Source organism: Leucoraja erinacea, chromosome 25 (genome assembly GCF_028641065.1).
Source record: "Leucoraja erinacea ecotype New England chromosome 25, Leri_hhj_1, whole genome shotgun sequence".
NCBI lineage: Eukaryota > Metazoa > Chordata > Chondrichthyes > Rajiformes > Rajidae > Leucoraja > Leucoraja erinaceus.
This window is the reverse complement of record NC_073401.1, coordinates 30,419,453-30,442,495: the sequence shown is the minus strand read 5'-3', so window position 1 is coordinate 30,442,495 and position 23,043 is coordinate 30,419,453. Positions and strand designations below refer to the sequence as shown.

At 45.9% G+C, this 23,043-nt stretch overlaps 1 protein-coding gene across 1 annotated transcript in view; it reads left to right on the top strand.

The window, feature by feature from the left end:
* Positions 1-2,705: 2,705 nt before the first annotated feature.
* Positions 2,706-23,043, top strand: part of txnrd2.2 (thioredoxin reductase 2, tandem duplicate 2) — a 67,502-nt gene continuing 47,164 nt past the window's right edge. Inside the window, exons 1-6 of the mRNA XM_055655447.1 lie at positions 2,706-2,845; positions 7,556-7,612; positions 10,742-10,886; positions 20,185-20,259; positions 20,415-20,493; positions 21,828-21,890. Coding sequence (XP_055511422.1) covers positions 2,758-2,845; positions 7,556-7,612; positions 10,742-10,886; positions 20,185-20,259; positions 20,415-20,493; positions 21,828-21,890 — 507 coding nt within the window. The 5' untranslated portion in view covers positions 2,706-2,757. The remainder of the gene's footprint in view (positions 2,846-7,555; positions 7,613-10,741; positions 10,887-20,184; positions 20,260-20,414; positions 20,494-21,827; positions 21,891-23,043) is intronic.

Below are 23,043 nucleotides of genomic sequence, written 5' to 3'. Positions count from 1 at the left end.
CTCCACACACACACACACCCCCCCACACACACCACACCCACACACACACACACACACACACACCCCCCCACACCCCCACCCACACACCCCCACACACACACCCCCCCCCCCCCACACACACACCCCACCCCCACCCCTCACCCCCCCCCCCACCCCCACCCCCCCACCCCACACCCCCCCCCCCACCCCCTCCCCACACACACACACCCCCCCCCACATCCCCCCACACACACCCCCCCACACACACACACCAAATTAAGAATTAAGATTGAAGGAGAAGATGTGTGTTGTTGAGGCGTGTAGAGGGAGAATGAAGGAGCTCAGACTCAAAGATCCTAGAGGATCCTCTAGGGAGATCCGGAGCTCAGACTCAAAGATCCTAGAGGATCCTCTAGGATCTTTGCTCAGACTGTGTGTCGGGGGCGCAGGCGGCGCGGTGGGCGGCTAGGCCCGGGGTTCTCGGGCTCGGCAAGATGGCGGCGCTGCGGCTGTGGGGCCGGAGAAGCGGAACCGGGAACAAGATGGCGGCGGCGCGGGTAGAGAGCGGGGGGGGTAGAGGGGCCCCGGGTGAGGGGGGGGGGTAGAGGGGGTGGGCCCGGTTCCCTGGGGGGGGGGGTGGACAGCGGTCGGTTCGGTGTCTTTAGTTGTCGGGCAGATTTTGACTTCACTCCACTATTTCCCAGCGGCAGAAACTCTCCGGATATAACACAGCTGAACATAGTCTGGGCAATTTACCTCCTGACCAAAGATCCTATAGCTATAAGATCTTTGTTCCTGACTGCCCACCCCCTTGTCCCACCCCCTCTACCTCTCATTTGCCCCCCCATCTCTCTCTGTGCCCCCCCCATCTCTCTCTCTACCCCCCCCCCATCTCTCTCTACCCCCCCCCATCTCTCTCTACCCCCCCCCCCCCCCCCTCTCTCTCCCCTGCCCCCCTCCCATCTCTCTCTGCCCCCCCCATCTCTCTCTGCTCCCCCCCCCATCTCTCTCTCTACCCCCCCCCCCCATCTCTCTCTCTAACCTACCCCCCCCATCTCTCTCTACCCCCCCTCCCATCTCTCTCTCTACCCCCCCATCTCTCTCTCTGCCCCCCCCCCATCTCTCTCTGCCCCCCCCATCTCTCTCTCCCCCCCTCCCCATCCTCTCTCTACCCCCCCCCCCATCTCTCTCTCTACCCCCCCCCCCCATCTCTCTCTCTACCCCCCCATCTCTCTCTAACCCCCCCCCCTCTCTCTCTCCCCCCCCCCCCATCTCCCCCTCATCTCTCTCTGCCCCCTCCCCTCTCTCTCTCTGCCCCCCCCCATCTCTCTCTCTACCCCCCCCCCCATCTCTCTCTGCCCCCCCCATCTCTCTCTACCCCCCCATCTCTCTCTCTCTACCCCCCCCATCTCTCTCTACCCCCCCCCCATCTCTCTCTAACCCCCCCCCATCTCTCTCTCCCCCCCCCATCTCTCTCTGCCCCCCCCCATCTCTCTCTCTGCCCCCCCCCTCTCCCTCTCTCTCTGTCTCTCCCTCCCTCAGTCTCTCCCTCTCTCGCTTCCTCTCTCTCTCCCTATGTCTCTCTCTCCGTTTCTCTCTGTATCTCTCTCTGCCTCTATCTCTCTATCTCCCCCCCCCCATCTCTCTCTCTGTCTCTCCCTTCTCTGTCTCTCTCCCCCTCCCCCCCCTCCCTCTCTCTCCCCCCCCCCCCCCCCCATCTCTCTCTACCCACCCCCCCCCATCTCTCTCTGCCCCCCCCCCATCTCTCTCTGCCCCCCCCTCTCTCTCTCTCTGCCCCCCCCCCCCTCTCTCTCTGCCCCCCCCCCCTCTCTCTGCCCCCCCCTCCATCTCTCTCTGCCCCCCCCATCTCTCTCTCTCTGCCCCCCCCATCTCTCTCTCTGCCCCCCCCCATCTCTCTCTGCCCCCCCATCTCTCTCTGCCCCCCCATCATCTCTCTCTGCCCATCGTCCCCCTCCCTCCCTATCATTCCCCCCACCCCGTCTCTGCCCATCCCTCCCCGCCCATCTCTGTCTTCTCCATGCCTGTCTCTCCCCCTCACGGCCCTTCACTAATAGCTCACCTAATTCCTTGCCCCATCATCCTGTCTGATGCCCTGTGCCCCCGCACTCCTCACCTCTCTGCACTCGCCCCCCCACCATCCACATGTCACTCTTAGTCACTCCTGCTCCATTAGCTTCTTGTCTCTGCAATCTCTGACCACTTCAATTGTCCCACTTGCATTTCCCTTTTCCTGTGAACCCCTTTGCTGCCTCCTTACTCCTTCCGCTTTGCCTTCTTTAAATTGCCCAGTCTCTCCAGTCTTTGTTTACTTGGAGTTGTAGAATGGTAGTGGAAATGTATCCTATTGTAACTACACTGAGACTTATAAAGTGCCCATTTTCATTGTATGTCATACTCTATAATCTATAATTAAAATTAAACATGGTTCCAGATGTGGCTTTTGATTCTATTGTGTTATGAAGCCAGTTTCTTCCTTTGTATTTTACATCCTCTGTTGTGCAAAGAGATGATCTCAGAATTTCCGAAATTATTCCATGTTGAGGAAGGACCCAAACTGATTGGACAGTGAATATTTATATAATTTAATTCCAAGTTTTTACCTGCTCCTCTGCGGAGCGACTATCAACCTTTTCATCAGCATTTGTAACGTAGGGGGGAATTAGTGTACAGGGACTAGTTGTGGTCTTGTGTGATGCTGGGTTAGAGAATCCATGATACTGTTCTGTTTTGAACTTCTTCATTTGACTTTCTTTTTTCATGCTGGCGGTTTATTTTACAGGCAAACATGACTATGATCTGTTGGTGATCGGAGGAGGCTCTGGTGGTCTTGCTTGTTCTAAAGAAGGTACAAAAACAGCTTTAAAAGGGATGCTTCTTATGGTTCATTTGAGTGCATTTGTTGATCTGTTACCATTAACTAGGGGGCCTAACTTGGTTCGGCGAGGGATGTAGATGGAGCAGCAGCGTACTTAAAATAAAGTAGCAAACCAATGAAGGTACGGCACGGAGTCATATATGTGCTAAACAGATATTTGTGCTATGTAGTAAGTTCATGATATGAACAGCTGAATGATTTGATGAACAACAGTGGCATTAATGCATTATAAGAGGAATATACGCATTGATTTGATGTACAGCGATTGTCAAGAAAGAGAGCTCCTAATTGTATTTTCTGTTTATAATTTTGTGAATGAATTATTTATCTATGAAAAGGACAAAAAAGATCCTGTAAATAACTTTCAAATCAGTTAAAGTAGATGTGGAAAGGATGTTTCAGTCGTGGCAGAGGGCACAGCGTCAGAATAAAAGGACATACCTTTAGAATGGAGATGAGGAAGAATTTCTTTAGTCAGAGGGTAGTGAATCTGGAATTAATTGCCGCAGATGGCTGTGGATCGTCAAGTTATTAGGTATTTTTAAAGCAGGGATTGATAGGTTCTTGATTAGTAAGGATGTTAAAGGTAAAGGATGATTACAAATAGATCAGCAATGATCGAATGGCAGAGCAGACCCAGTGGGCCAAATGGCCTAATTCAGTTCCCATGTCTTGTGAACTTATGAAATCACATTACATGCCCATCCTGAACAAGTCAAGAGTTCCACACATGAATGATAAGACAAGGTAGAAACATTTGCAGACACAAGGAACCACAGATGCCGGTTTCTACGAAAAAGACGCAAAGTGCTGGTGTAACTTCGCTGGTTAGGCAGCATTACTGGAGAACATGGATGGGCAATGTATCGTGTCGGGATCCTTCCAGATTCTGAAGAAGGGTCCCGACTTGAAACATCGCCTATTCATGTTCTCCAGAGATGCTGTCTGACCCGCTGAGTTACTCCAGTGTTTTTCGAAGCATTTTGAATCATTTTAAGCTAGAAGTAGGAATTGGACATAGCAGATTCCAAATGAGCCAATTTATTGCATGTGGTAGTAAGAAGAAGCTGAGTAGATGAGAGACGGCCAGGGCAATATCTTGCCTGTGTTTTTGAAGAGTTGTGCTCCAGAATTAGCTGCCTCTCAACTTATACTGCTCCTCTATGGCATGAGACTAGATGAACTGTATGCCCGTCTGTGTTGTAATGATCTTATTATAAGTGTAATGCTGGCTTGCACCAGGCAGTGTGGAAAAATACCGAGGTGCAGCAAGTCCACGAAAACAAAATACAGTGAGCTATCACTCTTATCGGTTTACTTCCATCATTAATGTAGTAGAAGATGGAATGCTCTCAAGTAACTTGTTAAAGCTCTCCTTAGCAGTTTGAGTTTCACAAGGACTACAGCATCAAATGTAGGCCAAAGAGCTGAGTTCCAAAGATGAGAGTGACAGCCCTTGCTATCAAGAGGGAGACAAGTAGAGTCTGAAGAAGGGTTTCCGCCCGAACGTTGCCTATTTCCTTCGCTCCATAGATGCTGCCGCACCCGTTGAGTTTCTCCAACACTTTTGTCTACCTTCGATTTTCCAGCATCCGCAGTTCCTTCTTGAACACCTTGCTATCAAGATGTCAGCGGCATTAAGGATAAAAACAAAGTTGCAAAAAATCGATGGTAGTGAGACCAAACTTGCACTGGCTGGAAAAGTAGTCAGTGAAAGAAGATAGTTGAGTTGTTAAGACCAATCGCTGCACAGGACAAATCTTAAGGAGTTCACCAAAAATTAATTATTGGGCTAATCACTTTCAGCCACTTCATCAATAACTTCCTTGGTGTAGGAAGGACTTATGAAGAGACCACTGTGGCAAATCCCACTCCAAGTTGCATGCCATTCTAGCGTAGAAACACATTGCTCTTCCTTCATCAAATCTTCCCATTTGGATTCAAAACTGACCTACTTATAACAATATAACCCTATAACAATTACAGCACGGAAACAGGCCATCTCGGCCCTACAAGTCCGTGCTGAACAACTTTTTTCTCTTAGTCCCACCTGCCTGAACTCATACCATAACCCTCCATTCCCTTCTCATCCATATGCCTATCCAATTTATTTTTAAATGATACCAACTAATCTGCCGCCAACACTTCCACTGAAAGCTCATTCCACACCGCTACCACTCTCTGAGTAAAGAAGTTCCCCCTCATGTTACCCCTAAACTTCTGTCTCTTAATTCTGAAGTCATGTCCTTACTTGTATAAGACAGGGTTGTAGTGAAAGGGTGTTATTCTGGGTGATGCAAGGAACTGCAAATGCTGGTTTACAAAAAAAAGACACAAAGCACTGGGAGTAACTCAGTGGGTCAGGCAGCATCTGTGGAGAACATGGATTGGTGGGGAGTTGGGACCTTCAGACTGATTGTGGTGGGGCAAAGCAAGTTGGAAAGAGGAGGGGCGGGCAAAGCCCAATGAGTGATAGGTGAGGGGGGTGGGGGGAGGCGGTGTTTGATAGGCAGATGTTTCAACAAAGACCAGGCAGATGTTTCAACAAAGACCAGAGATCAAAAGACAAAACATGTGGGATTTATTCTTTCCTCTGGCTTCCCAATTCGTACCTTTAACCTTTATCCCAGGGCATCTTCTTTAACTTTTACCCCAAGGTTGAAACATTAAACACTAAAGAGCAGAGCTTCAAGGTGAGAGAGGAAAAAAATTACAGGAGATGTGCAGAGGAAGATTTTTTCAACAGTGGTGGATGCCTGCAAAGCACTGCCAGAGTTAGGGTGGAGGCAGGCACAATAAGGGGCCTTTAACTAAGCAGATGGATGTGCAGGAAATGGATTGATGTGGATCACACTCAGGCAGAGGAGATGAATTTAACTTGGCATCATGTTCAGCACGGATATCGTGGGCCGAAGGGCCTGTTCCTGTGCTGTACTGTTTTGTGTTCTAATTCCTTGCCAGACAGCTTTGAGGGAGTAAGCAATAGAGCCATGTCCTCTGGAGGGACTGGTACATAATACTGGCCTCACCAGCAGTGCCCACATTTAAGAAATAAAATAGCTTTTACAAGATACCTCCTATCCCTACTTATTTATCTGCGTCAGCATAACTTATTTCTTTCTCCCTCCAGCATTCCCTTGAGTGCACCCATGCTAATTGCCTCCACTGGCTATGGTATTGAGTTGCACATTCTATCCATTCTCAGGGTAAAGTGCATGGGAAAGGACCTGGGAGTTGGAGCGATTGGCTTGCTCCATCAAAGGTCAGCATTAAGTGGAATGCTAATGCTACACAGCGGCTTTACTTACGCCCGAAAGAGCAAACCACGCAGCCCTACGGCCAAGTTCTGTCTCGTAAACTCTATCCAGAGAATGGCTATAATGTGACACTCAGTACCAACCATAAGTAGTTGAGGATGCATTCAAGGGAAAATTTCTGGTGTATAAAATCTTTATCCCCCTCTCCACCAGTTACTGGATTTTAACTTTAATTCTTGCATGCACCATCTGATAACTGGTGGCATAGTGATAGAGTTGCTGCCTTACAGTGCCAGAGACCCAGGTTCGATCCTGAATACAGGTGCTGTCTGTACAGAGATTGTACCTTCTCCCTGTGGCCGCTCAGGTTTTCTCCAGGTGCTCCGGTTTCCTCCCACTTTCCAAAGACGTGCAGATTTGTAGGTTAATTGGCTTCTGTAAAGTGTCCCCAGTGTGTAGGATAGAGCTAGTGTTCCATGTGATAGCAGTTTGGGACGGACTTGGTGCACAGAAATCTCATTATCTCAACCACAAGAAGAACTAATGTTCTTTACTGAGCCACTAGATGGAGATCTTTGGTTGCAAAAAACTTAAATCTAAAGAAGTGAGAATTGTAATCATGTCTCGTGTACTGTCTCACTGAAAATGATTATCATTTATTTGACCCCCTTGCATTTAAAAAGTGTTTAAACATATCCCAAAATCTCCAAATTGCTACTTGTAGTGGAACAGCTGCTTCCCGGATGAAGGAACAGTTTTAAAATGTCTTTCTCTCTGTGGGTTGTGAGGTCAGTATGGGGAGGGGGAGGTGATAGAAACATAGAAACATAGAAACATAGAAATTAGGTGCAGGAGTAGAGGCCATTCGGCCCTTCGAGCCTGCACCGCCATTCAATATGATCATGGCTGATCATCCAACTCAGTATCCCGTACCTGCCTTCTCTCCATACCCCCTGATCCCCTTAGCCACAAGGGCCACATCTAACTCCCTCTTAAATATAGCCCATGAACTGGCCTCAACTACCCTCTGCGGCAGAGAGTTCCAGAGATTCACCACTCTCTGTGTGAAAAAAGTTCTCCTCATCTCGTTTTTAAAGGATTTCCCCTTTATCCTTAAGCTGTGACCCCTTGTCCTGGACTTCCCTAACATCGGGAACAATCTTCCTGCATCTAGCCTGTCCAACCCCTTAAGAATTTTGTAAGTTTCTATAAGATCCCCTCTCAATCTCCTAAATTCTAGAGAGTATAAACCAAGTCTATCCAGTCTTTCTTCATAAGACAGTCCTGACATCCCAGGAATCAGTCTGGTGAACCGTCTCTGCACTCCCTCTATTGATGAATTGTTTATTTTAAGCATTTAATGTACACATCTTCTTGACACAAACTAATAACCTGATTGTTGTTTGAATTCAATTCCCTACAGCAGCCCAATATGGAAGGAAGGTTGCAGTGTTAGATTACGTGAACCCCTCACCTAAAGGTAAGGGCATTATTTCTCTCTTCCTCCTTGCTTAAATAGTGGGATCATATAATAATAATAATATATTTTATTTACATTGCACATAGGTGCAATGAGATTTGCTATGCAGATTTCATCCAGTAGTCATAACTTAAACAACTAATCAAATTTACATACCCCGAGAAACATGATTTATATTTAAAAAAAGGAACAGTAAAACAGTCTAAAGTGCAAATATGTCTGTGCCGGGTCGAGGTGCGTGAATACAGTTCATGGGGGGGCAACAGCAGGGCCGGTTCAGAGCAGCGATAGCTCTGGGGATGAAGCTGTTCCTGAGTCTGGAGGTGAGGGCGTAAAAGGGCTTACATAGAAACATAGAAATTAGGTGCAGGAGTAGGCCATTCGGCCCTTCGAGCCTGCACCGCCATTCAATATGATAATGGCTGATCATCCAACTCAGTATCCCGTACCTGCCTTCTCTCCATACCCCCTGATCCCCTTAGCCACAAGGGCCACATCTAACTCCCTCTTAAATATAGCCAATGAACTGGCCTCAACTACCCTCTGTGGCAGAGAGTTCCAGAGATTCACCACTCTCTGTGTGAAAAAAGTTCTTCTCATCTGTAACGTCTGCCGGAAGGTAAGAGTTCGAACAGACTATTACAGACTATTATTGGCTATGCTCCAATCCAACTCCAACATTTAGTAACCGGAGCATCCACCTCTGTCAAAGATGTAGAGCGCAGATCATTTGGTTGTTGAATTTATTAGCTGTCAAGTCCATCTACTTCTTTGGCACTGCCATAGAATCACGGAGGGTGAGAGAGAGGGAGAAAAACAGGCCTTTAGCCCTTGAGATCACCAGCCACACTTTTACACTATCCGATATTAATCCAAATTTTTAACATTTCCCTCTCATTTCCATCAACTCCCCCCAGACTCTACCACTCGCTCACACAAGACGGCAATCTTACAGCGGCCAATTAATTTCACAATCTGCCTGTATTTGGGGAGTGAGAGGAAATCAGAGCATGTGGAAAAAGAATGTGGGCTCACAACTCCACAGACAGGACCCGAGGTCAGGATTGAACCTGTGTCTCTGGCACTGTACTGGCTGTGTACTAGCAGCTGTGTTACTCTGCCACCTTTTAACACACCTAACTGTCAGGAGTGGGTACTATTTCATGATTAATAACAACTACCTTCATTTCCACATTTTTGTCAGACCCTTGGTTCTCTAATATTACAGGCAGCATTTTTGTGATTTTTCTTTGAAAACCACAAAATGGTTTAAATTTTCTGCCATTTCCTGATTCCTCATTTTAAATTCTCTCATCTCTATCTTTAAGACTCAAATGCAATTTATCCACATTAATGTTGGTAACAGTAAATGTCTGAAGAATGGTCCTGGCCTGAAATATCACCCATCCTTTTTCTCCAGAGATGCTGCCTGACCTGCTGAGTTAATCCAGCACTTTGTGTCTTTCCTTGGCATAAACTGGCAACTGCATTTCCTTGTTTCAACACTAAATGCATATTTTTTGCAAATGTAATTCTATGACGACAAGAAAACTTTCTCTCCACGGCTGAAAGATTAGTGTCCTGTTCTGCTTTTTAGTATAGTTTAGTTTAGAGATACAGCGTGGAAACAGACCCTAAGGGCCACTGAGTTCGTGCCAACCAGCGAAACCCACACACTAACACTATCCTGTACACACTGGGGCCAATTTACAATTATACCAAGCCAATTAACCTACAAACCTGTACGTCTTTGGAGTGTGGGAGGAAACCGGAGATCCCGGAGAAAACCCACGCAGGTCATGGGAAGAACGTACAAATTCCATACAGACAGCACCCGTAGTCAGGATCGAACCTGGGTCTCTGGCACTGGGAGGCAGCAACTCTACCGCTGTGCCACTGTGCTGCCCAAATGCTGAATGAACTATATTTGCTACTCACCTTCCATGATGTGCAAAAAATGTTGTGACTTGTTGACTTTTGAAAGACTTTTATTAATAGAATCGTTAGAATTTTGTTCCCGAGCACACAACTGTCCGCTCCACAAACTCAACTCTTTTGTTTCGCTGTCTCTTGTGTTTGCTCCCCGTCTAATCTGTAGTCTTTTCTAACACAACATTTGTGCTCCTTCCCACCTCCCAGCTGAATCCAATTCCATTTCTTATGTTACACAAAAAAGCTGGAGAAACTCAGCGGGTGCAGCAGCATCTATGGAGCGAAGGAAATAGGCAACGTTTCGGCCCGAAACGTTGCCTATTTCCTTCGCTCCATAGATGCTGCTGCACCCGCTGAGTTTCTCCAGCTTTTTTGTGTAACCTTCGATTCTCCAGCATCTGCAGTTCCCTCTTAAACTCCATTTCTTATGTCCTTTGTTCTGCTCTCCCAAAAGTTGTTGAACAAGAAACCTTCCCGTTGAAACTTCCCTGCAGTATCCACACCTCAGTTTATTTGACAAATCTGATATACTGTACTAACAAATGTAATTGAAATGCATTCATTGTGTAACATTAACTATTTCATTGCTAAATTACCTGACAGCACTTTTGATGAAGGGTGCAAACAGATGCCAAAGAAAACATAGAAACATAGAAAATAGGTGCAGGACGAGGCCATTTGCCCCTTCGAGCCAGCACCGCCATTCATTGGGATCATGGCTGATCGTCCCCAATCAATAACCCGTGCCTGCCTTCTCCCCATATCCCTTGACTCCACTAGCCCCTGGAGCTCTATCTAACTCTCTCTTAAATCCATCCAGTGATTTGGCCTCCACTGCCCTCTGTGGCAGGGAATTCCACAAATTCACAACTCTCTGGGTAAAAAAGTTTTTTTCTCACCTCAATCTTAAATGGCCTCCCCTTTATTCTAAGACTGTGGCCCCTGGCCAGTGCCTCGGGAAAGACCCCAAATAATAACCAATAAAGTTTGGTAGACACAAAATGCTGGAGTGACTCAGCGGGACAGGCAGCATCTCTGGAGAGAAGGAATGGGTTTTTCTTCAGACTAAACCAATAATGTTTATTCGTTTAAACAGAGGAATCTAACAAATTGCAATTCATATGTAAAAATAAACCAGCTGTGGCAATTGTTGTAGGGTGTGCCATGTTTAACATACCGCTATTATTTACCTTATAGGCACGAGATGGGGCCTTGGTGGTACTTGTGTCAACGTGGGCTGTATTCCAAAAAAGTTAATGCACCATGGAGCCCTTCTGGGGACTGCCATTAAAGATGCCAAGAAATATGGTTGGGATATACCGCTGCCTGTAAATCATGACTGGTATGTTGTGGCAACATTTAATGTAATGATTTGGTTGTTCAAGGAGTATGTTTATCGTAGTTGAGGGATAAGGCGAGGCATTTGGCCTATGTCTTGCCAGTGGAGATGAATGGGCAAGTAAGTCGAGCATTTGGTGGAGCTGCTGCCTCACAGTGCCCGAGACCCGAGTTCTATCCTGACCTCGGGTGCTGTCTGTGTGGAGTTTGCACGTTCTCCCTGTGACCGCGTGGGTTTCCTCCCACATCCCAAAGACGTGCGGGTTTGCAGGTTAATTGGCCTATGTAAATTTCAAGCTATGTATCTGAACAATGAACTAAAGCTTGTTAACAGTTTTGTTTGAATGAGAATGATGTTGGTCGAGGCGTACATGGGCAGAGCTTTGTTCCTTATCTTGCATAATATGTAACATTCGCAAATACCTGAATGTCTGAGGTTAATGAGGCTTCATCTGGCACTCTAAGATTTAAATACATTATTTGGCTGAATACTTCAGTACGCTGCCTAGGCAGTGCTTAATTGCCTAAGATGCCAGCTTTCGATCAGATGGCCCATAGTTCTGACAGGGTTGCAATGAATTGCTTGACATTAATCAAGGATAAACAGGTAGTTTTGGTCCCATGACTAACATCGTTCTCTCAATAAGTGTTTCCTTGAACATTTTGATTTGGTCATAGGGTGTTGGAGTAGCTCAGCAGTCAGGCAGCATCTCAGGAGAACATGGATCGGCAAAGTTTAAGGTCGGGATCCTTCTTCAGACTGACCTGAATTAGTCTGCCAATCAGACTGAAGAAGGGTTCTGATCCCAAAACCTTGCCTTGTCCATGTTACATAGAAACATAGAAAATGGGTGCAGGGGGAGGCCATTCGGCCCTTCGAGCCAGCACCGCCATTCATTGTGATCATGGCTGATCGTCCCCTATCAATAACCCATGCCTGCCTTCTCACCATATCCCTTGACTCCACTAGTACCTAGAGCTCTATCTAGCTCTCTCTTAAATCCATCCAGTGACTTGGCCTCCACTGCCCTCTGTGGCAGGGAATTCCACAAATTCACAACTCACTGGGTGAAAAAGTTTTTTCTCGCCTCAGTCTTAAATGACATCCCCTTTATTCTAAGACTGTGGCCCCTGGTTCTTCTGAGATGTTGCCTGATCCGCTGAGTTACTCCAGCACTCTGTGCCTTTTGTAAATCAGCATCCGGGGTTCCTTGTTTCTATGTTGTTAATTGTTCATTCAGCTATTGTTGAACCTTACAACATATAAATTAATTGTTGCACTTACGAGCATACAGAAGTAATCTATTGGTTACAAAGAGCTTTGATGTCAATGTGGATGTGAATGCAGTCTAAATAAATGCCTTGTCCACAGTGTTTGCTTTACTTGAATTCTCCTGTGCTTGGATTTTCCTATTGTTTACACACTTTTACAATTGCTGGGCCAACACAGTAGTAATCCTTCTTTAAACTTCTTGAAATCATTTATTGTTTGCTGAATGATTTTTGAGTTGCAGATGTATGGTTGTCCTTTTGTTTCATTTTGTCGATGTTGTACAGTACGCACTTGTTCACTCTGCAACGGCTCACCCAAGGAGGTGTTCCTGTGCAAGCTTGGTTTAATCATGCAGAGTATTGCAGCCAGGTTAATTTTGTCTCTTGCATCCATCTGCTCAATTTCTTGTTGGGGGAGGGGGGGGTGGGAGGGGAGAGGCGGGGGGGAAGGGGGGGGTGTGGGGGGAGGGAGGGTGGGGTGGGGGAAGGGAGGGGGGATGGGGGGGAAGGGGGGGGGGGTGGGGGGAAGGGGGGAGAGGGGGGGGAAGGGGGGTGGTGGAAGGGGGAGGGAGGGGGAGGGGTGGGGAGGGGTGGAGGGGAAGGGAGGAGGGGGTGGAGTGGGGGGGAAGGGAGGGGGAGGTGGGGGGAAGGGAGGGGGATGGGGGGGTGGGGGTGGAGGTGGGGGGGAGGGGGGGGAGGTGGGGGGAAGGGGGTGGAGGTGGGGGTGGGGGTGGAGGGGGGGGGGGGTGGGGGAAGACGGGGGAGTGGAGAGGGAGAAGGGAAATGCGGAGTTGGTGTGAGCATTTAAGAAGATTTTAGAAAAGCACATGGATATGCTTTGAAAGGAGGGATATGGATCATGTGTAAGCTAACGAGGTTAGTTTATCTTGCCATTATGTTCGGCACAGTCATTGTGGGCCGAAGGGCCTGTTCCTATGCTGTACTGTCCTTTTGTTCTAACTCTTTCTTTCCCTGGTCCTGAAATCAGCATTGACCGCGGTGCCTTGGGTCTGCAACATTCCAATCCGCAGTGTTATTGGCACACTATCATGGCAACTGCAATCTATGTAAACAATTTAGACAACACTTTGTAACTATAATGTTTTCCCTTTGTGCAAGATCTAGTTTCTTCTTTCCCTGCACCTGGAGCATTTGGAGTGCTGCCATACAGTAGATTATATCTGCTGCAGAATAAATCCAATGTGAAGAGTACAATTAATCTTTGCACTGACGGCTAAATGGGAGCTTTTGTGATTAACATAAAACTACAAGTCGTGGCATGTATTATGAAGGTACCCGAGCAGCAGCACCATTAAACACAGTAGCATTAGTCACAGCGAATAATGACAACACTTAGCATCTTTTCCTTCTATATCTGTTGATTAATTTGTGGGAAGAAATAGTCATATAACTTCCTCAACTGACAATTCAAGGGAGCTGAAGTAACATTGTGAGGTGCTCTCAAAGTTTTTCACTGTACCTCGGTACACATGACAATAAACTAAACTGGTTAATTCCCGGGATGGCGGGACGGTCGTATGCTGAGAGAATGGAGCAGCTGGGCTTGTACACTCTGGAGTTTAGAAGGATGAGAGTGGATCTCATTGAAACATATAAGATTGTTAAAGGCTTGGACACGCTAGAGACAGGAAACATGTTCCCGATGTTGGGGGAGTCCAGAACCAGGGGCCACAGTTTAAGAATAAGGACTAAGCCATTTAGAATGGAGACGAGGAAACACTTTTTCTCGAAGAGAGTGGCGAGTCTGTGGAATTCTCTGCCTCAGAGGGCGGTGGAGGCCAAGAGAGAGCTAGATAGGGCTCTTAAAAATAGCGGAGTCAGGGGATATGGAGAGAAGGCAGGAACGGGGTACTGATTGGGGATGATCAGCCATGATCACATTGAATGGCGGTGCTGGCTCGAAGGGCCGAATGGCCTCCTCCTGCACCTATTGTCTATTGTCTAACTGCTCATAATAAATTGGGAAATAACTTGGTTGGAAACACAATAGATTCCATGCTTTTAAATTTATTCATGGTGATATATAGTTTTAGATGTGAAAACCTCTCTTTTATGCTCCTGAATGCTTCCCGATCATCAGAGAATTCTGCTCAATGATTGTCTGATATTGATTCATAAGGATATAGTGGTGGAAACTAAAGTAATTTTCAACATGAATACAAGAGAGAGAAAATCTCAAGTGTGTTTTTATATATGGTACAAAATGGAAGCACAATAAATCCATAATATACAACAGAAAACCATTCAGTATATATCTAGACAAACCTAAACAGACAAATAAATAGACAATAGTCAAAGTCAAAAATAATATTCGCCAGGTCTATATAGTTCAGAGCCTATTTGGAGGTTTGTGTTTAATAGCCTGATGGTTGCAGGGAAGAATCTGCTCCTGAAACTGGATGTACATACAATATAAGTCACAAGATGCTGGAAGGTTGGCATTGTATCAGAGCTCTTCAATGAACCTGGATAGACCTTTGTGTTTTTTTGTTCGATAACCAGACATTGGTTTCAGTATATCTGCTCACTTTTGATTGACTGTGTGATTGGTTAGACTGCCCTTGTGTTCCCTTGATTCCAGTCTGTATGACGATGATGCTTATCTATTGTTTATGATGCTTTAAGGATTCTTTGGTGAACCTCCATTGTCTGAGACATTAAAACACTTTTCTGCAAACATCTGTTTATTGAGGATCTTGAGTATTCAGTTTCACATATTTTCCCCATGGGTGCAGGACAGGAATGTAATGAAATACACCCCTTGTGTATGAATGAAGTTCCAATGAGATGCAGCACAGCTGACACTATAGATGATAAAGCAGCCTGCTTATTTGGCATCTCCACCATTCTAATAGTTCCTTCATGCACCAGCACCATACCATGGCCACCGGGCACTCCAGCTACAAAATGCACCTCCCATCCGCTCTGTCAAGATGAACAAGGGCAATCAGCGCATGGGAATACCAGCTTCCAACTTCCCTTCCCAAGTCACACACTATCCTGATTGGGAAATATATTTCCATTCCTTGAATGTCTGAAGAAGGGTTTTGGCCCAAAACGTTGCCTATTTCCTTTGCTCCATAGATGCTGCTGCACCCGCTGAGTTTCTCCAGCACTTTTGTCTACCTTGCCATTCCTTCCTTGTTGCTGCATCATAACCCTGGGATTCCTATCCCAACGCACAGAGTTGGAGCGCATCCAGTAGAAAGATGATGGCTGTTCAAAATGAAGTTTCATGTTGCCTTCTCAAGGGTGGGCATCAGATGCTGCCTGTATCTGTAAATAAACCAGTAGCTAAGATGTTGCAAGGCACTAAAGATATGAAAAATAAATATTTCTCTATTTAAAAATGCATCCTGTGCCCTAAGTATGGAATATGGAATTATTTAGCTGTTGTCTTCAACATTTGTTCTACAAATGTTTAATTTTTCTCAATAAATCTGACTTGGGTCCAGTTGTCGACAGTTTGTCCGATACTGCTCCACCTCCCTGCAGACATTGACTTTGTCTCTGAAACTGTTGTGCAGTAATGCTGGAGAACTGTATTCCACAATAACCACAGTTATTCGATGAATAACGGCTAATTGATGAGTCAGGGTACAGGAGGGAGATTGCTAATCTGATTGAATGATGCCAGTGTTGACAACAATCTCCGTGTGGACCGGAGCTGAAAGTCGGGGATCCACAAACCTGTCATCTTCAGCGGGTTGTCCGTGGAGAGAGTCAACGGTTTCATGTTGATGGAAGACGCCATGGAATCTTCATCATACGTCTGTTGTAGAGAGCAGACTGACTGGTTGCATCACAGTGTGGTTCAGTGACTCTATCGCCCAGGAATGAAGGAGGCTGCAGAAGCTGGTGGACATCGCCCAGTCCATCACGGGTACTCACCTCCCCATCATCGAAGGGATCTACAAGAGGTGCTGCCTCATGAAGCTGCTTTAGTAAACACCCACCACCCTGGCCACAATCTCCTATCTCCCTACTGCCACTGAGGAGAAAGTATAGGAGCCTGAAGACTGTGACCTTCAAATTCCAGAACAGCTTCATCCCAGCACCCATCTTGTACACGGTACAACACCGTTGCACCATGGTCTTTGGTTTTGCACTGTTATGGTTTGGTTACCTTGTCTTACAGATTATTAATTTATTGTCATTGTATATTTATTTGTGAGATTTGCACTAATGTGACTGCAAAGCTGCAGCAAGTAAGAATGACATTGTTACATTGCTTGTACAGAGGACAATTAAACACTCTTGACTCCATCGATTGAGCCTCAGTGATATAACTAGACCGTGACCTAGTTCTCTTTATTTATGGCACGGTTTGGTGCAGGGGTCGGCAACCTCCGGCCTCCGGGCCGAATCCGGACCGTAACCCAAAATCATCTGGCCCACAGACGTCCGTCATCTCTGGGAACCTGGAATGTTTAGGAAAGAACTGCAGATGCTGGAAAAATTGACGGTAGAAAAGAATGCTGGAGTGAGTTTCTCCAGCAATTTTTTCTACCTCCGGTACCTGGGCAGTGATTTGGCTGCACCGCACCCTGCGCAAAGCTGCCAGCACGGCCGCCTGTGCACCTTCTGTGTCTAGGCTTCACTGTCGGGATTGGGGTTGTCAGTAGGCCGGGGATGAGACAGTGTGATATTTGAGCCCAGTGCTCCGGGTGGTGTCCTCGAAGGGGCGGGATCCTTGTGAACGCATGATTTGATGCCTGTCCGCTCACAGACATATGTCCTGTCCCCTTGGCAGAACAAGGATGCCCACCCCTGGTTTAGAGGCGTATGGATGTGGACCAAACACAGGCAGTTGGGACGACTGTAGATGGGGCATCTTGGTCAGCTAAGGCAAGTTGGTCCGCAGGGCCTGTTTCCGTGCTGTACGACTATGAATTAATAAACTCATAAATATTCAACATTTCCACAATGTTTGAAGTAGCTTAAAAAACATTGCTAGTTTAAAAAAAATAAAATACAAACTATGAGCTGTAAAGTACATAGGTTCATGAGTTCTATGAGCAGAATTAGGCCATTCGGCCCTCTACCTCATTGTGGACTATTTTCTCCTATAACCTGTGAACATATTTTGATCTTGCCTGTCAGGAGATTGATTGCTGCATCATAAGACCATACAATTATAGGAGCAGAATTGGCCCATTCGGTCCATAGAGTCTTCTCCGCCATTTGATCATGGCTGATCTATCTTTCCGTCTCAACCCCATTCTCCTGCCTTTACCCCATAATCTGACACCCGTACTATTCAAAGAAGACTGCAGAGGAAATAAGTTTGTGTCCTGACCCAAAATGTCACCAATCCATTCCCTCCACAGATGCTGCCTGACCTGCTGAGAACCTCCAGCACTTTGTGGTTTGTTCAAGATTCCAGCATCTGCAATTTCTTGTGTCTCCAAGTTAACATTGATTGTTTGCTTTGTGTGCACTATAAAGGCTAATCAGAGTTATAAGACTGCTGTTTTGAACTTTCTAAGGCGTTTCTGCTTAAAGATGTCGGTTGGAAATGAGTTAATCTGTTTTGAATTTGTGTGGCACCAGTCTGATGATCTCGCCTGTCAGCCAAAGGCATATTTGGGCAGTGAGGCAGGCAGGCGCCAGTCAGCTTTGGAAAGCGACTGGAATACAAAGAATTGTTGGCCTGATAATTCTCTCTAACCCAATGGCAAGTCTGCAGTGTGTGTGTGTTGCCTCACACCTCTGACGTGACGAAGAAGTCATTCTAACCTGTCTGTTCCTTAACTGATGCATGATAAACACACAGCTGTCACGTTGCCTAGTGGGGGCGTTCCCATCAAGGAACAAAAATAGCAGGTGTTTGATTCATGCTCTGTGTCCTCAGGCAGGTAGTATACTTCAGTCGTCAGTTAATGGACTGTGTACATATTTACTATTGCAGGTGGAGATATTAAATAGGTTGCAGGAGGCTTTAACTGAAGGCTAGTTAATGGAAGATGAAACGCTAGTCAAAAAAGGAATTTGCCTTCATTTCAGAAATTGAAAATGAATTATTGCAGCATTGGTGAGAGGCCAGATTGGCCCATTGGGTAGCGTGCCTGGTTCTATGTTTCATGTGGTAGATGCATTCTAGTACATTTTGTTGGGACGACGTTTGAGAACAGCTCCATCCAAGACTGCAAGAAATTGCAAGGGAGTTGTGGAGCAGCTCAGCCCATCACACAAACCGATCTCTCTTCCATTGACTCCATTTACACTTCACTTTGCCTCGGCAAGGCCAGCAGCATAAACAAGGGCCAGTCTCACCTCTCCCATCAAGCAAGAGGTACAGAAGTGTGAAAACGCACACCTCCAAATTCAGGGACAGTTTCTTCCCAGCTGTTAGCAGGCAACTGAATCATCCTATCAACTAGAGAACAGTCCTGAGCTACTCTCTACAGTACCTCACTGGAGACACTCTGACTCTTTAATTGTACTTTACTGGATTTTATCTTGCACTAATCGTTATTCCCTTGTGTACGGCTCATTTGTAATCATGTTAGACAAAAATGCTGGAGAAAGTCGGGCAGCATCTATGAAGCGACGGAATAGGCGACGTTTTGCGTCAAGACCCTTCTTCAGACTGATGTCGGGGGGGGGGGGGGGGAAGAAAGGAAGAGGCGGAGACAGTGGGCTGTGGAAGAGCTGGGAAGGGGAGGGGAAAGAGGGAGAAAACAAGGACTACCTGAAATTGGAGGTCAATGTTCATATCGCTGGGGTGTAAACTACCCAAGCGAAATTTGAGGTGCTGCTCCTCCAATTTGCGGTGGGACTCACTCTGTCTATGGAGGAGGCCCAGTATAGCAAGGTCGGATTGGGAATGGGAGGGGGAGTTGAAGTGCTGAGCCACCGGGAGATCAGGTTGGTTATTGCAAACTGAGCGGAGGTGTTGGGCGAAGCGATCGCCAAGCCTGCGCTTGGTCTCACAGATGTAGAGCAGTTGACACCTGGAACAGCGGATGCAGTAGATGAGGTTGGAGGAGGTGCAGGTGAACCTCTGCCGCACCTGGAACGACTGCTTGGGTCCTTGGTTGGAGTCAAGGGGGGAGGTAAAGCGACAAGTGTAGCCTTTCCTGCGGTTGCAAGGGAAAGTACTAGGGGAGGGGGTGGATTGGGTGGGACGTGATGAATTGTCCTAGTGTTTCCGCTGACTGGTTAGCACGCAACAAAAGTTTTTCACTGTGTCTTGGGTTTCTCACCTCCTGAGTTATGCCACAAAATATTGATGCAAGCTCCATTGCTGTTATTTCATAGTTTATGATATATTTTTTCAAGCTCCATGCTTTGAAGTGAATGCAGAATTGAATATTTGTTTTTGAAATACTCGACAGAGAACTTGTCAGTGGCAGCTTCACATTCTAAGTTAGTAACGTTGGATCAAAATGCAAATCTCAACTTTGGCCTCTGAGTTTCCCCAGTCATTCTGCAAAAGTTGAAATTGGCTCCTGAATGAGAGGTTTACTTGAGAGAAGCACTGAAGGAGCATCAGTGTTGTTATAATTTGGTTATGATGTTAAACGCGGGCAGCACAGTGACGCAGCTGGTAGAGCTGCTGCCTCACAGCGCCACAGACTCTGGCGTCTTAGGGTTGGCAGAGTTCAACCCTGATTTCGGATGCAGTCTATGTGGAGTTTGCACATTCTCCCTGTGACTGCGTGGGTTTCCTCTGGGTGCTCCGGTTTCCTCCCACATCCCCAAAATGTGCGGATTTAATTGCCCTCTAAATTGCCCAGAGAGTTTAGGGAATGGATGAGAAAGTGGGATAACATAGAACTAGTGTGAATGGGTGATCGATGGTCAGCATGGACTCAGTGGGCCGAAGGGCCTGTTTCCTCGCTGTATCTCAAAGCTAAATTAAACTAAGAGGGACTATCTCTTTGTTCTGGTCTATTATTGGGGGGATCATTATGTGCCTCTCCCTGATTCCAGTACTTCCGTCTGCGTTTAGATAGTGCTTTTAACTCCATTCACCCTAACCAATGCCTTCCTTTCCTCTTCAGGAGTGTCATGGCAAATGCCATTCAAGACCACGTGAAATCCTTAAACTGGGGCCATCGAGTGCAACTTCAAGATAAGTGAGTGTCAGACGCTTCTGCCAGCGTCTCCATGTGGAATTTACGAGAACTGTTTCAATTTCTTAGACAAATGTAAGTTTTTTATGTCAGAAATCATATTTATTATGGCATATAACAATTTCTGAAGTGGAGCATCACCCATTCATTTTTAACAGGAAGGTGAAATATCTGAATCTCAAGGGGGTTTTTGTAGACCAACATACCATTCAAGGGGAGTCCAGCAAAGGTGAGAAGGTGAGTGCATTTATATCTTTGCAGTGCAAACTTAAGGGCCTGTAACACTTTCGCGATCTAATTCACAACCTCTGCCGAGTTTGCCCTTGACTGATACTCGCAGCATGGTCGTCACAAGGTCGTAGGAGGTCGTAGATACTCGTGGCATCAAGTAGGTCGGGGCGTTTTTCTAGCCTGATGATAAATGTCCACGAGTAAAAAAGGTTGTGAATTAGGTCGTGAAGTGGGACAGGCCCTTTAGTTTTTGTTTTAAGTAATTTGGCGTATCAGGAAGAGAAGCTTCCAGATCAATCACACGTAGTAAGGACTGTTAGCCCCAAATGTTTGTGTTGCTATATATCCAACAGCCTTAAATCACTGACTCCTTTGGGTTTGGGGATGCCAGTCAAGTTTCTGCAAGGCCAGTTTCTCCAGTCCGATTGAGCAATTCATCCCACAACTGTTTTTGTTGTTCTTTTCAATTCTGATTTGGGAATTTAACCTGCGGATGAGGAAGAGTGTGACTGAGAAGAGATAATGTCAATATTCAGGAGTAGAGAGATTTTGGCTGGTAAAAATATTCAAAACGCTGCCTGCATCTTAAGCGGTATTTATAAAATCAGGAGTTTCCGCAGTGTTGTGTCTTTCACTGATGCGTTTATGCCAGTCATTGATCCAGATTATGTAGTTATACTGCACACTGCTCTAGCATGCCAGCCTAGGTTTGGCGACTATTAATTCAACCATTGTAAAGGGCCTGTCCCACTGTACGAGGTAATTCAAGAGTTCTCCCGAGTTTCCCCTGATTCGAACTCGGAGAATTACGGTACTAGCCGCTCGTAGGTACTCGGGACTCACGTGGACACTCTCCGCACTGTTGATAAAACTTCACGAGCTTACCGTGTTTCCCGAGTACCTTGGTTTCTTGGTCCTCCAAAATATTCCAAATGGAATTTAAACTGGAGGTGGTTGTGAGGGCTTAAGCCAGAAAGGGTTATTGGGAAGAAAGAGCTACTTGCCATTAGCGTTACGAGCCGCTACTATGTTCTGTTGTGCTGAAGCAAAGCAAGAATTTCATTGTCCTATCAGGGACACATGACAATAAACTCACTTGAACTTAAGAGATGTCCCAAGCTCCGACGTACCCGCTACGTACATTCTACGTACTTATTACGAGTTTGATTTTTTTTTAACTTAGGAGAGCTCTTAGGTAAACTCGTATAGTGGGACATTAGTTACAAGTTGTTATAAGAGGTTTAATTCTGATAACTCGTGAACTGCAGTTTGCTCCTTTACAACTTTATCTGACTAATGGGCCAATAATTCTGACTGGTAAATATGGATTCTTTTTCCAGACCCTTCTGACTGCTGAAAACATTGTTCTCGCAACAGGGGGAAGACCAAAGTATCCATCAAATGTAAGTATTAGTTGCTTCCTGTCCAATCCTTAATACATAGTTTTCGGAAACTTCTAGATGATTTCACGTTTAGGCTGTCAAATATGGCCATTCATAAAAATAAATTTGTATTAAGCAAAAGAGCATATCATAATGTTTTGACTATCCTTGTGTTCAGCTGTTGGTCTAGAGAACATTATAGCAGGCGTAAGGTAATGGCTGTAATTCTGCCGTATTAAATCAAAGTGGACACTTTTTTACATACCAAGATATTTTGTCAGGGTGCTGGACTTTAACTATTGTGCATGTCTGGGTTCCCTGACTCGAAGGCAATTTAAAAGAGATTTGGCAAAGGGTTACATGCAAAATCTTTACAAGATGCACAAACTCAAGAGAACCAAAGAAGGAAGAACATTGGAAAATACCTTTGTTGACAAATTGAATCTTTCAACTTGGTTAGTTCATAAAATCATTCAGCCGGGAAGGGTCTCGACCTAAAACGTCACCCATTCCTTCACTCCCCGCTGAGTTACTCCAGCTTTTTGTGTCTGCTCTTTAACTAATGTTAAATTCATAGAGTGGATTTGCTATTTGGAGACCTGGGCTGTTGATAGAAGTTCAATTCCCACAACAGCAGGTTGGGCAATTAAAAAATCAATGAATCTTTACTTAAAGAGAAACACTATCAACAATGATGACCATGTAACTGTTATTTTCAGAACTCGCCAAACTCACGTCTGCCGCTCAATTAATTAATTCTGCAACCGTTATCCAGTTGTGCCATCATGTGATTTTAGTGCATATTTAGATGCTTGTTTACTGCCCAACTTAGCTATTCAGTTCAGTGACATTTTCAGCTTTAAGACTAAATGCTGGCATGGAGATGTGAGTGAGACTGAGCTTGTGTGATGGACTTTTACTACCTCTCACTATGTTTGCCTCATGGTTGACACCAGAGTCATGCTCTCAAAGATGCATTTCCTGTCAGCTATGTTTCTCATGAAGTTTTTTTTTTAAAAGCCAAGGGCTGCTGACATGATATTACTTTTGCCTTTTATAGAACGATACAGCACAGGAACAACATAATAACATCATAGGCCCTTCAGCCCACAATGTCCATGCTGAACATGATGTCGTTCAACTAATCTTGTCTGCCTGCACGTGATCAATATCC